The sequence below is a fragment of the Abramis brama genome, assembly GCF_963993115.1.
Source record: "Abramis brama genome assembly, chromosome: 1".
Taxonomy (NCBI): Eukaryota; Metazoa; Chordata; class Actinopteri; order Cypriniformes; family Leuciscidae; genus Abramis; species Abramis brama.
In genome coordinates, this window is record NC_139963.1 from 26,064,608 (window position 1) to 26,077,871 (window position 13,264).

Genomic DNA, 13,264 nt, shown 5'->3' on the forward strand with positions numbered 1-13,264 from the left:
CTCCGGGGGAAACCCCAAAACATGGGTCTTAAAGGACCATACCCCCCAGACCATTACAGCATGTATATATACCTATTTTTTTTTATAGTGTATGGTGTATACACACATACAACATCTGTAGAAGAATCAAATCTTGAAATATATTCAGAGTTTTGCTCTTAGTTTAGTTCTACTCATTGTCAGTATTATCTTTGCTTTGGTAAAGCTGTTCTGTTGGTTATCTCCTGTGGATTGTTTTCAAGTTGGTTTGCCTTTGTTTTTGTTAATAAAGTTACAACGGCTGTTATTTATCCACCTCACCTCTTCCTTGCCTTCGCCTTGCCTGCACGTGACTGTATTTATATATACGCATGTATAAATTTAGCCCAGTAATAATAAAAGTACATTTTCCAATACATGAAAAAACTCCACCCAAGACAAAAAACAAGAAAAAATAAACAAAATGTGATTTGTTAGCCAGACGGTCGCTTCCTGCCTTAGTGGGTGATTATTAACATGTGTGTTGCTAAAGGAAAGTCTTTGTCGTGGTTTGCAAAGTGGAAGTGAAAGGGTCTCTAATGTGTGTGTAATTAGGTCATAATGCCAAGAAGTGTAGTTCTCTTTCCACCTCATTTTGTGTTCAGGAGCACAGACTTCTTTTAAGGCTAGACACTACAGGCAAACCTTTTTTCTTTTCTTTTTTCTGTTCACTGCAGATTTTGGGCTATTTTTCTTTCATATCTTCTATTAGACTATCAATCAATTAATCAACATTTATTTGTTGAGCACATTTAAAAACAACACAAGTTGACCAAAGTGCTTTACATGTCTAAAAATTACTCAATAAACACACAACAACTACATCACTGATCAGTGTACCTATAGGGCAATTGTATGCCACAGTGTTTTCAGCATAGATTTAAAAAACAACAAAATAGATTTAAAGGGACACTTTACCTCTGGAAAGATGAATGTGTATTTAAAATAGGTCATTTATGTAGAAGAAATGTGAAATTATTTTTGAATTTGGAGCTTTCTAGACTAAGAAAATGTATTTTTGGCTTATGTGGATGAAAGACAACAACTCCCAGAATGCACTTGCTTCGCTGCCCTACGAGGCCACTCCCAAGCCACGCCTACCGGTAAGAGAGGGCAGTTGACAACAACAAAGCTAAGCTACTAGCGAGTCTCAGTGATGAGTTTGCCCTGGATTTCGAGATCGCCCAAAATGTCCGGGATTCGGCTTTTGCGTTCTACAGTCGCCATTCATCATGTTTACTGTGGCGAGCAGGACGAGGCTGAGGGGCGCGGGAGAACGGCGCGAGGCCGGTGGCATCATTACTGAGACGCACCGGTCTCGCATCTCTCACGGATGAGTGGGAATTTTCTTAGCAATGTTAAAACGCACATCAACCGATCACTTGTTTAGCGTTCATGTAAACACTACATTCAGATTCACCAATCGGAATGAATTCAGCTAGATTGAAACAAAAGGTGTGCATGTTAACAATGAATGGCGACCGCAGAAAGCAAAAGCCGAATCGCGGACATTTTGGACGATCTCGACGGCTGGACATGTCCGGGAAAAAGAGGATGGCATTGGAAATCAAACGCACTGGCACTGATCTGTGATAGGTCTGTTAGCGCATTAGGTCCAACCCCCTATGGGCGGGTTTGAAAGGGTGGGAACTAGTGCTTGTAGTCTCAACAGAAATCCCCCCCTCTTACACATCCTCCGACAATGACGCAAAATGACGATTTGTGCGTCATTGTGGGAGGAAGTGTTAAGAGGTAAATACGGATTTCTCCCGTCTCAGGGGAAAATGAGAGAGTGTTGCACGACCATTCAATAGTATGACTGGGTTTCTAACAATGCAAAGCTTAATGCAAATGGGTGGAGTGTTCCTTTAAGACTAGTGGAAAAATACACCCAAAATACACATTTTAGGGTTTATTTTATTACACTACATCTATATGTGGTATCCTATACCTCTAATATACCCCTATTCCCTCCTCCCCCCACTCACAAGTTCGACCCAATATATTTTTTTAAGAGCTTGGCATAACTAGAAAGATGTATATTCATAAATAAAAAAAATAAAAAAAACACGATATCTTGATTTTCAATTATTTTAGCCTTATTTTAATGCTGGTTTTGTCTCATTTAAAATATTTTTGGCCCCCTTGGAAGTTAGTTGAGTCCCCCTATGGGCCCCGGGCCCCTGGTTGACAACAGCTGCTTTATGAAGCAGTGGTGATTTCATGATCAGATGCAGTTAACTCAACCTAACTTATGTGTCTAAGTAGTTGTCCATAATCATGGAATAGGGTGGATGGAGATCAAAATGAGGAGAGTTAGAGGGTGATGGGGGCCTGAGTGGTTTCAAGTGTTTACAAGGATTCTGGTCTGCTGGAACCAACAGTTAGTTGTGTGTGTGCTTATGTGCTCAAACTGGGGACAGTGATTCTTTGCAGTGACTTTAAGCATGAGGAAAATGAATCATCTCCCTCTCTCTCTATAAACACTCTCTTTCTAAGAGACGTAATGGAGGGTGCATTCCATCAGTTTGCTCTCTCATTGATTACACCTCTCTGAAAAGGAAGCTGAGAAATAACATGGGAGTGAAGGAGAGTGAAGTCTGCTAGAAAATTGGAAGGAAAGGATGAAGGAATGCCAGAAGAGATGCATAATTTTTCTGTGGTCTCAACAAATTGTATTTTATTTCTCTTACAAGCATTCACAACCAACAGTTGATGTATTGCTAACTACATAAATATTAGGGATACAATTTCAACAATTATTTTTTTATTTACCTGTGTAAGTTGATTTTGGATATTTAATTGTGCGTATTATATAATATTGTCCTTCCCCTTTTTTATTTCCCTATTTGGATTACCCTTGTCGTCGTCAAAAGTTAATTTTTAAAAATGTTCTTATTCTAATACTTATTATATTCTTATTATACTCTTAAATGTAATCTTAGCAAATCTCAAAATGAATTTTGTAATGTACATTTTTGATGTTGTGATTATTAAATTCACTTGCAGCATTTAAAATTAAAACTGATTGTAGTTTTTAGTGCACTCACAAAAATGATATGTTGGCTTTAATTAACTTTTTTATGTCAACAGGTTCCACATAACTGGGTTAAATTAAACAAACATAATTTGTTCATGTAACTTCAACATCATGGAATGAAGTCATTTTAAGCGACCCATTTAAGTAGTCTCAAAGTGAATTTTTAAAGACTCCCTGACATGATTCAGGTATTCATATTTATATATTCATTCATCCATTAAGATTTCATTTAATTTAGTGACACACAATTTAATTGATAGACTATAGCTAGCTATTTGCTAGCAGTAATCTGTCGAGAGGGGATCGTGCCTTCAGTTGTCGGTCCTAGGCTGTGGAATAGCCTCCCCGTATCCTTGAGATCCTTGTCCTCTTTATATGAGTTTAAATTTAAGTTAAAGTTGTACGTTTTTGACCGGGCATTTCACTAAATCTCAATTATGGTTTTATTACATTGTGTCAGTGGAATTTTGCTCTTCCTTTCATGTTTCCTGACTTTTGTTTTGTAAAGCACAGTGGTCAACTTTTGTTGTGTTTATTTGTGCTGTATAAAGAAAGAAAGAAAGTAGTGGACATATTAGCATCTTAAATGCTAAGATTTACATGCTCCTTCGGCCAAAGCAGTTGAAAGTAACTGAATCAGTCCACAGCCTATAACAAAATGCTCACTCTTCTCCACAATGGTAACCCACTGTAATTTTAATGGTTCTAATAATTCCAATGTAATTGGAATAAGTTTCAATGTAATTGTACATTGTAATTACAATGTAATTGTAAGTTTCAGTTAATGCAACACAAATCATTCATGTAATCCAACACAAACGGATTAAGTAAACTTAAATTGTACATATATTTAAGCAGATTGAACACAATCAAATTAAGTTAGGACAAAGTGTATAGCAATTGTGTTGCTTAAGCTCATTTTAATTAAGCAATTTGAACAAGCAGCAAAAAAAAAAAAAAAAATCAGTGTGTTTTGCTTTTCAGCAACAAAGCATTGAATTTTAATATCATCCATTCATTAGTTGTCAGCCATTACATTCACAATAACACAATAACACATTTTTCAAGTCAAACTTTTAATGTTGGTCAATGCTGTCTTTTTTCCTATGAGCTTATTTTATTACAGCATAGAATATATTTTTATATTTACATAGGAGAATAAAGATGTAACAGAAAAATTTAAGTCACAAGGGTTTATGGACAGATAACAATCCTTTAGTTTCCAACAACTTTCACAAAGCATAGAAAAACACATTCAGATGAGAACTGTTTTTCCTCCCAACCATAGAGCTTTTATATCAAACCAATATAACACCTTGTTCAACCCAGACAGTGCTGGACTTCTGCTTCTATTGTCTTTGTCTTGTTCTTTCACTTTTCCTTCAATCCATTAAATTTAATCTCTTCACAGTCCATCAAAAGGCTCCATTCAACTCTAAATTTGAAAGTCCCCACTGTTTGAAAGCATGATGTGCACTTTACTGTCAGTTACCATAGAAACCAGGTGATTCAAATGGAAACTGTGGATTGGGTTTGAAAACCAATACTGATTGGATATGTTTTGATTTTGCTGACATTGTGCAGTTAGGTGGTGTGTGATATTCTGTTTCGTCCTGCTCCATGTTGGGACTGTAGTTTTATTTTGGTTGGCTGCTTGTTGTTGGTTAATCAGAGCGTCAAAGTAGAGAAAAGTGAAGCTCTAAGTGTGTTTATAAGATCCATCAAGTGCTGAAAGCAATAAATAAGCAAACAAAAAAAACAGCTACGATATTCTACCACGATCCAAAAGCATTCAAATATTTATCCTCAAAAGATACCTGAGGCAAGACCATAAGTAGCCTATGAAAAAAAAATAAAATAATTGTTAGTATAAATAGAGCTTTAGATTTGCCTAATTTTGATTTATCCAGTTTTAGAAATACAATATAAAGTAAACCACAACCTCTTTGTTGTTTAATCTACATTTTAACATGGGCATCTGAAGTAATTTTTATACTACTCTGATTTTAAGGGGCTTTTTCTGCAAAGGCAAGAATAAATATTTTTCCCTTGGACATCTCAGAAAGTTCTTGATGAGCTCTGATAAGGTTGATAGCCAAGCAATAACAATTTCAGAATGCATTGTTTAAGAGTAGGCCCACCCACAATATTAAGATTACAAATTAATCACGGTAGGCAGACCTCAACAAAATGATCAGATTCTGATTTATGACAACGTTGACAGCATGGTGATTATAGCAGTTGTGACAAATATCATTTTCAGCAGCTCAATTTAAAACTGTTGTCACTGTGGTCATTAAACACAGACAAAGCAGTGGCACACAGCAGTTGGGCAGGGGGAGCCCTTTATGGATGTGTGGGGATAGTCTTTGTAATCGACACACTCTTCAGCTTATCTTGCTGTCCTTGAGGTGGGAGTTTTGAGGAAACCCTGCCATACCGACTCCAGGCGAATTAGGGTGTTGATAGGGCTTACATTGAATGCATAGTTTAATTTATGACCACCAACAGGTCAGCATGTGGAAAGTTTGGCACAGACCACTCAGCAGGAGGAGCCGGAGGTGTCATTCTGCTACTGACACATTTGATGGGTCGGGAATATATAGCCCTGGCCTATTTATTTACTTGGCTAATTTAAACTCATCTTTAACATTTAAATTGAGAAACAAAACTTGAAATGAAATTGACTAACTGTGCTTACAATATGTGTATCTACCTTTTTTGTATGTATTATATTTTGTCTGCTGTGGCATTGGCATTTTCTAAGGAGGCCATGAAGGCAGAAGGCATTTTGTAAAATTATACAAACTTAAAAAACAACAACATTGGGAAATTTTATGTTAGACCTATAGTCTGTGACGATATGCTGGTCAGTAACCACTACGGCGGAGAATTCAACATATATTTCTTTAACTGACACTTAAGAATACATGAACATGACTAATAAACACTAACCAAACATGCAACATTAACGCAAGACAAAACAATGAGGAGAACTAAGGGCTTAAATACACAAGCTGAGGTAAATGAAGTAACTAAATAGAAAAGGTGAACGTAATCAGTAACTAAAGGGAAACAAACTGGCACAAACTAGGGCTGAAACTAGACCTTTTGTCATGCCCAATATTCCAACCTGCAGATACCCACTTGGGAAACTAGATCAACTTACAATGATAGGGAACACAGGAAAATAGGAAAAACAGAACCAAAACACAATGAAACTAATAGATAAACGCACGTTACATTATACTCCCCCGGGGCTTGGTGTGGGAGCTCTGGAGGAGGATACAGAGCAAGCGAAGTGCAGGAAACCGGGGGAGATGACAGGGAGGGAGTGACCAGGGTGGGAATGACGGTGGGAGACATAATGACGTCTGATCAAGGCGGAGCCGGAGGGACGAGGGGAACTCGGCGGAGCTGACAGCTCAGAAAATCTGAGCTGAAGCGCAGAGTGATGTCATCAAAATCATTGATTCATATTGACGAAAGTGAGAGACTGTAAGATTTGAATGCTTATATCCCCTAAATGTGAATTTTATCATTGTTTTGGAGCAAACTACCTTATAGGTAACAGTAAGGCTAACATTTTCATACTAAAAGCCATAAAACTTAAATTTTGATTTCATGGGGACTTTAATGGTCAGTTAATAGCAGAAATAGTAAATTAATTTTTAAGTATATAATACACATAATTTTTTATTATATTTATTATGTAGCCTACATAATGTGTATTTTTGTATTATTTTAAATTTGAAAGTAAAGTAAAATATGTTATATTATAATCTGCGCGAACTCGTCGTTGCCTTTCTTTGATGACGTTGCAGGGCATTTCAAATAAATGATTATTGTTAGCAAAGTCCACTTCAGTGATATCCAATGCTCAGGGAGTAGGGAGCAGTGAACACTGCATAGGGACCCTGTCAATCGGAACGCACCTTAGGTCATCTTACAATGACACGAAACACAGGCAAACAGGAACAGGAAAAACAGAACCAAAACACAATGAAACTAAACAGACATTGAAATACATGTTACATTGTCAGGGTAGCACTTTTCATTTTTGACCAGAATGAAAACAAGGCTGTGAGGGATAGAAGTACAATCAATGGATTTTATGTTGTTTAAAAACATGCCAAAATTTCAAATGACAAAACATCTTCCCAAAACACTATCAACAGACAAAAAAATATTTTGAGTTGTGAGTTACAGTTAAAGTTAGTAAAATTATTACGTTATTCATATACAATGCATGCCATTGTAAAGACTGTAAGTCTATACCTCACAGCCTTATTTTCATCTGTGTAAACTTCATTATGGCATCTATCCTGACTAATGTCTTTTTTTTTATTAAGAAAACTGCTAAGAGTTAAAATGGACAGTCTGTGTAAAAACTAAACTCACCCACTTGGATATGACCGTTTTTAGTCAAACCTAATTAAAATGAACTTGATACTTCCTTGTTTTAGTGATCACTTAACCCATATTACCTGCGACAAGTAGGCCTAAACCTTCACGTGCTCACGAAATTGTTATAGCCTATCAGTTGCTGCATTGGAGGTTGCACATGAATGATCTGTCAAATCGGTAATACATAAAATATATAGGTAGCCTATTAAGGTTTTTTTTATTATTATTATTTTTTACATTGAGGACAGTGAATAAATTTGGGCGGGAGGAGACTCCGTCGCTACACAATGGTCCCCGACCACATAACGTCAAGCGAGGAAAGGCAGCATTATTGGTCCAAAAGAGTAGGTCAGGTGATTAATAATAAAAGTCGAACACTTGTTTAAAACGTGATATTTATATATAACCAGGTTTTATATTATAGTACCTTAATCAAATTTTAGCTTGTTGTATAGGCTAATTATAAAAGTCTTTAATCCAGAAACATCAAGCGGGTCTGGCTGGAAAAATTAAACTGGACAAAAACAGGGAAAGGGGAGTTCTGCCTCATTTCAAAAGACCACCACCACACACCACTACTCTGTAGCTACAACATTGTGTGATAGTTTTTAAGAAAGAAGATAAGTCTGGAAAGTTCCCCTGAAGAAGAGAGCTTTCACGCGCGCCGCCGTTAGTGTGAATGCCACGCGCTTTCCTGGAGAGCCGTTGGTTTGTGACGCACGGGTGAGACCGTTGAGCTGCGCGAGCCGCGAGGTGCTCACTGCTCAGTATCGGTTCAGCTCAGCACGGGAACACCGGAGAGCGAGAAGTACGGTAGTAATGTTGGGCTCAGAGGACCACGGAGAGACTCGCAAACGCAACGGTACGGGTAAGCACCCTTTCATTCATTCGCAATACTTTAATTATGCCTCTCAGTTTAGATTGAAACGGCAGGTGTGGGACCAAACCGAAAGGAGGATAAGTTTGGATGCGCGAGTGACATGCTGTCTGACGAACTCATCAATCATATTTGTGTTATCAAATACAGACTGTGATGAACTTGTATCGCAAGAATGTAGAAACAATGTAGCCTATAAAAAGTATAACTGGAGAGGGAATTATTTTGGGAATAAATCGATTTTTTTGTCGTTCCTTCGCCGAGCTTGTGATAAAGAATTGCCATGTTTACTCTGTCAAAACAGGCAATATTCCTCTGGCATCCTGCAAATGGATGAAACTTCGTGTGAATGCTCACACAATCTCATTGCTTCAGACAAGCAGTATTACCCCTTCATGATGAATGTGCCTTGACATTTATCACATTTTTCAGTTCGTTGATTTTAGTTCAAGCACATTAAGGGGAAATAAGAGGAGGGTCTTGCTTTCTCCATCATAACTTATAATTTAAGAAAAAATAAAACCTGTATTTTAATATATTTTTTCATACTGTAGTTTATCAAATTTGAACTCTGTGATTTGCCTTTTGTGTTTCTTATCTTAAAAATTACAACATATCTCATCTCATCATGCAGAAAACAAAGCTGGGCACTTCCAGTAAATGTGTTGAAAATGGGTGTTGCACAACTTGTCCTGGAGTTGAGAGACGGGACTAACCCACAACCCAACCTCAAACCAAACCATGACAAGGATACGTATAGTGCGGGTTGGTCATTCACTGATGGGGTCTGACTCTCATTGCTTGCATGTTTTCTTTCTTCACTTGGGATGAGTCGTCTATGAGCAAAAACATTCATTCGGAAGGATTTAAATGCGATCACCTTTTTCTGATTTGCTTATGTCCACTTTGGAATGTGTATTTGGTTGGTGCATGAGCGCCTCTCTGTCTTCGCTTTTGATTATATTTAGGTGAATTAGTTTGGATTAGAAATGTTAATTTCTGTGGTGATGCCGATGACTTCATGCATCCCCTTTACATTTCAAATCATTCATTCACTTATTATCTTTAATCATAATTTGAAATTCCTGAACACCTTTTTTCCACATTTCACAGTGGGAGAGTGAAAGCATCACATAGCAGGTGTGCGGATCAGAGATGCTCATCTGTCTCTTGAGGCAACATGAGAGATGATGCATAGAGTCAGCCAGTTGAGTTTATTTGTCCACTCTGAAGGGTTAGACCATTTTAAAAGGTTTTCAATACCATACTTATTTAACATTGCTATTTCACTCTTTAAGCATGAAACGTGCGAAGGTGGGTTGTCTGTCACGGACATATTGAACATAAAAAGCTGTGTTACTTATCAGGAAGTAAACTGCTCACAATTTAAAGCAGTGCTTGGGCTTTTTCAAGCACAGACATTTTGAGGAACACAATAACTCTAAATAACATAATACACCTCTTCTCCTCGAGCTGCCTGACTCCAAGTGAATGCCACATTTTGATCTAAGAGAGAAAGTGCTTCATTCTATAGGCTCAAGGCCTTTGCTTCAGGGTGAACACTAAGAAGATGATTTGAGGTTCTTTGCTCAGCATTAAAGGGGTCATGAACTGCATTGTTTTATAATGTTTCCTGTGGTGCATTTATAATGTTATTATGATTTTTTAAATAACACATTTTTTTTCATCTTACTAAGAGAAACAATGTGAAGACCGTTCACATTAGACCATAAGTCACTCACTGGTTTGATTTACTGGCACAAAGATCATCTGACTGTACATGAATCATTACATATCAGAAATCACTGGTCACAGATCAGGCATTAGAATTAACAGTTACTTACATGTTGTGGCATTACTGTTGAGTCTATATCGTAAAAGTCTGTTTGCAAAGCCTGTGCCGAAATTGCGACTGTTTTACCAAAGAATCCACAGTGAAATATACCGCATACAAATAAATAATGCTCAACTGAGACATTCACATTGTTGAAAATAAATAAAATTACCACATTCCTAGTATTAGGATCTTTTGGAAGTTAATGTTATTTGTGGTCCATCCTGTATAGCTCTCCTCTCGTCATCTCAACACGCCAGTGGGCGGGGCCAAAGTTGCGACGATGAACAAAAGACGTTGATTTTCTTCTGCAAAGGCTGTCTTTCACTACCTTATTACATCATAAAGAGGCACATTCCAGGACGAGTCAATCGCTGGGCTTGGTAACAATAAAAGTTGTTTTTGGACCAACAAGGAAGTTTTCAGTTCTGAAACTTACAGGATATTCTTATTTGCCCCTTATGTAAAAAGCTCAAGGGAAATTTTATTTCTCAGTTCATGACCCCTTTAAATTGGAGCATATAAACTCAAATAATCATTGTGCAGTTTACTCTTGAGGTTTCATTATATCGATTCTTTAAGTTTTATTTAACAAACCACTTTCCTACTCCAAGGCGAGCTATGTTTGTCTTGACGTTTACTGGATGTTGATAAACTTCTTGTTATCCGAACAGCCGCTGCGGCCGGCGGCGCAAACAAATAAATCACACCGGGAAGAAATGCGCTCAGCTGGGGCAAGATGATGTTTATGCACTGCCCTTTCTGCAGCGATTGTGACTACACCTTGCTTTCTCCTGTTCTGTAGATTCAGTCCTGCAACTGGTCTCAGTTATAAAATATGAACAGAACTGATTTATGAATACAAATATGCTTTTTGATTTGTTGGCAAGGGGTTGTAAAAGTCCAGTTTCAAATGACCACACAAGTGAGTATGCCAGCTATCAGGATATAGCGTGAAGAGGCAGCAGTTGGTTCTGTTGGCAGGACAGGCTTGTGGAAAGGCTGGATTTTCTCACATTCTCCTCCAATCAGTGTATAACATTGGATATCTGATAACAGTCTCCTATATTTTGGCAATAAGTGATATGCTTATTTATGTTTTGACATTCTGCCTGGGTCTCTTTTTTAATGATTTAGATGCGGTAGATCGGTCTCATCTTTTTTCAAGTAAAACTGAAAGGTGCTGTGTATCGAGAAATATTACAGTCTGAACTGATCGTTCTCTTACTTGCCGGGACAGTAATTCACCACACATTTCCATGGCCTCCACATCTACAACAGCTGTTTGGTTGATTGTTTAGAGAAAACATAAAACTTCTGCACATTTAATAGAAAAATGGAACCAGTGCCATACAGTATAATGCTTGCCATTGTTTTATTTTTAGGTATAATACAGAGAATTGCTTTAATGGTGCAGTAAGTGATTTCTGAGAAACACTGTTGATATTTGAAATCGACCCAAACAAACACACCCCTCCTTAATTTCTCCACCCCCCAAATGAACAGACATACGCAAGTGCATCCCATACACAAAATAAATATATTTGAAATATATTTTCAGAATATATTTAGAAATATATTTTTGGAATATATGCAAATATTCGAAATTGGCCCAATAAATATATTTTAGTTAAATATATGTAAATATATTTTTTTATTTTTTTGAAAATATATTTTAGTTAAATATGTGAATATATTTATATGTCAATATATTTACTAACAACATATATGTTCATATATGTTTTAACTTTTGCAAATTGTTATACTTGCATCATAAATATTGTGCATATTTTCAATATTTAAATGACTTCAGGAAAGATGTCAATAAAACACAACAATAAATCTAATAATTGCACTTAGTGTTAGGTACATGCCACCTAATATGGCCTAATAGTCCTAGGAAAGCAACTATCTGTCATTTTACATTGCAGTCATTTAAATGTAAGTACAGTATTTATTATAGCTGTGTGTCATAATACAGTAGTGAAATATGGTAGCCTACTGTTGTGTATAGGGGAAAAGGTAGAGGAATTACTATGATCAAAATACATTTACGACCCTTCTTTAGCAAGCTAAACATTTTATTACCATGTATTTTGTCATATATTTTACATTACATGTTATAAATGTAAATATATTTCACACTTAACATCATATATTTTTGTTATATTTCAGAATATATTTCAAAATGATAAATATAAGTGAACAACAATGCAAATATATTTGGAATATATGCCACATATATTTTTGACACTTTAAAATATATTTCAATATATTTTTTTTCTGTATGGGATGTCTTTTTATTGTAGCTGAAATGAAGCAAAATAATGCTTCTCGAAAAAATAAAGTGAAGATGTACGAACGAACAACAAAGAAGAGCAAGAAATGAACATACAGTACACAAGAGTATATTCAAGCAAGAGTTCATTGTTAGTCACCAGCAGCACAGCAACTCCAGACAAACATTGAGTACGTTTACATGCACTTTCTTAACCCGATTATGCTTAATAAACCAACAAAGCATGCACATGATAATGTAAACGCGGTAACCTTTTTTTACTTTATCGGAGTAAGGTCATTAGCAGCTTTATGCATAAACCGATCGCCCCTTATGCCGATTTCGCCCAGCATGTAAATGCATCAACCTGCTTTCTCTTGGCTTATTGAAGTGCGCATGTGTGATATGTGTGACAGGAAAGCGTCCTTACTGTGAATTTAAGCTCATCCAGACAGAGCAAGTGTTTTGCAGTAAGAGTGGAGAAAATGTATTGCAAACTCACTCAAAAAATTGTGAGTGCTCATCACGTGCAGCAGAAGAAGTGGTACAGTCAAAATGCTGCATCTGTAACTGCATGAGATGATAATGAGCCTTAAGTTACCCGCTGACATGTTGCAATAGTCTTCTTCGGTTTTTAATGCTTTATTTAACATCACAACTGACATTACATAAATTATAATTTCAAAATACTGAGTCAGAGGCACAGATTAAGCTTTGAAGTCACTACCGGGAAATAACCTGATTTATTAATAAAGTCTTGTAAACGCGTTTTACTTGCCTTGTCGGGTTATTGGTTTGCATGTAAACCCA

At 36.7% G+C, this 13,264-nt stretch overlaps 1 protein-coding gene across 2 annotated transcripts in view; it reads left to right on the forward strand.

The window, feature by feature from the left end:
* The first annotated feature begins 8,196 nt into the window (after positions 1 to 8,196).
* Positions 8,197 to 13,264, forward strand: part of znf385c (zinc finger protein 385C) — a 106,741-nt gene continuing 101,673 nt past the window's right edge. Inside the window, exon 1 of one of the 2 annotated variants that reach the window (XM_084124974.1) lies at positions 8,197 to 8,333. In XM_084124974.1, coding sequence (XP_083981100.1) covers positions 8,285 to 8,333 — 49 coding nt within the window. In that variant the 5' untranslated portion in view covers positions 8,197 to 8,284. The remainder of the gene's footprint in view (positions 8,334 to 13,264) is intronic. The other variant, XM_084124975.1, reaches the window with a different exon arrangement.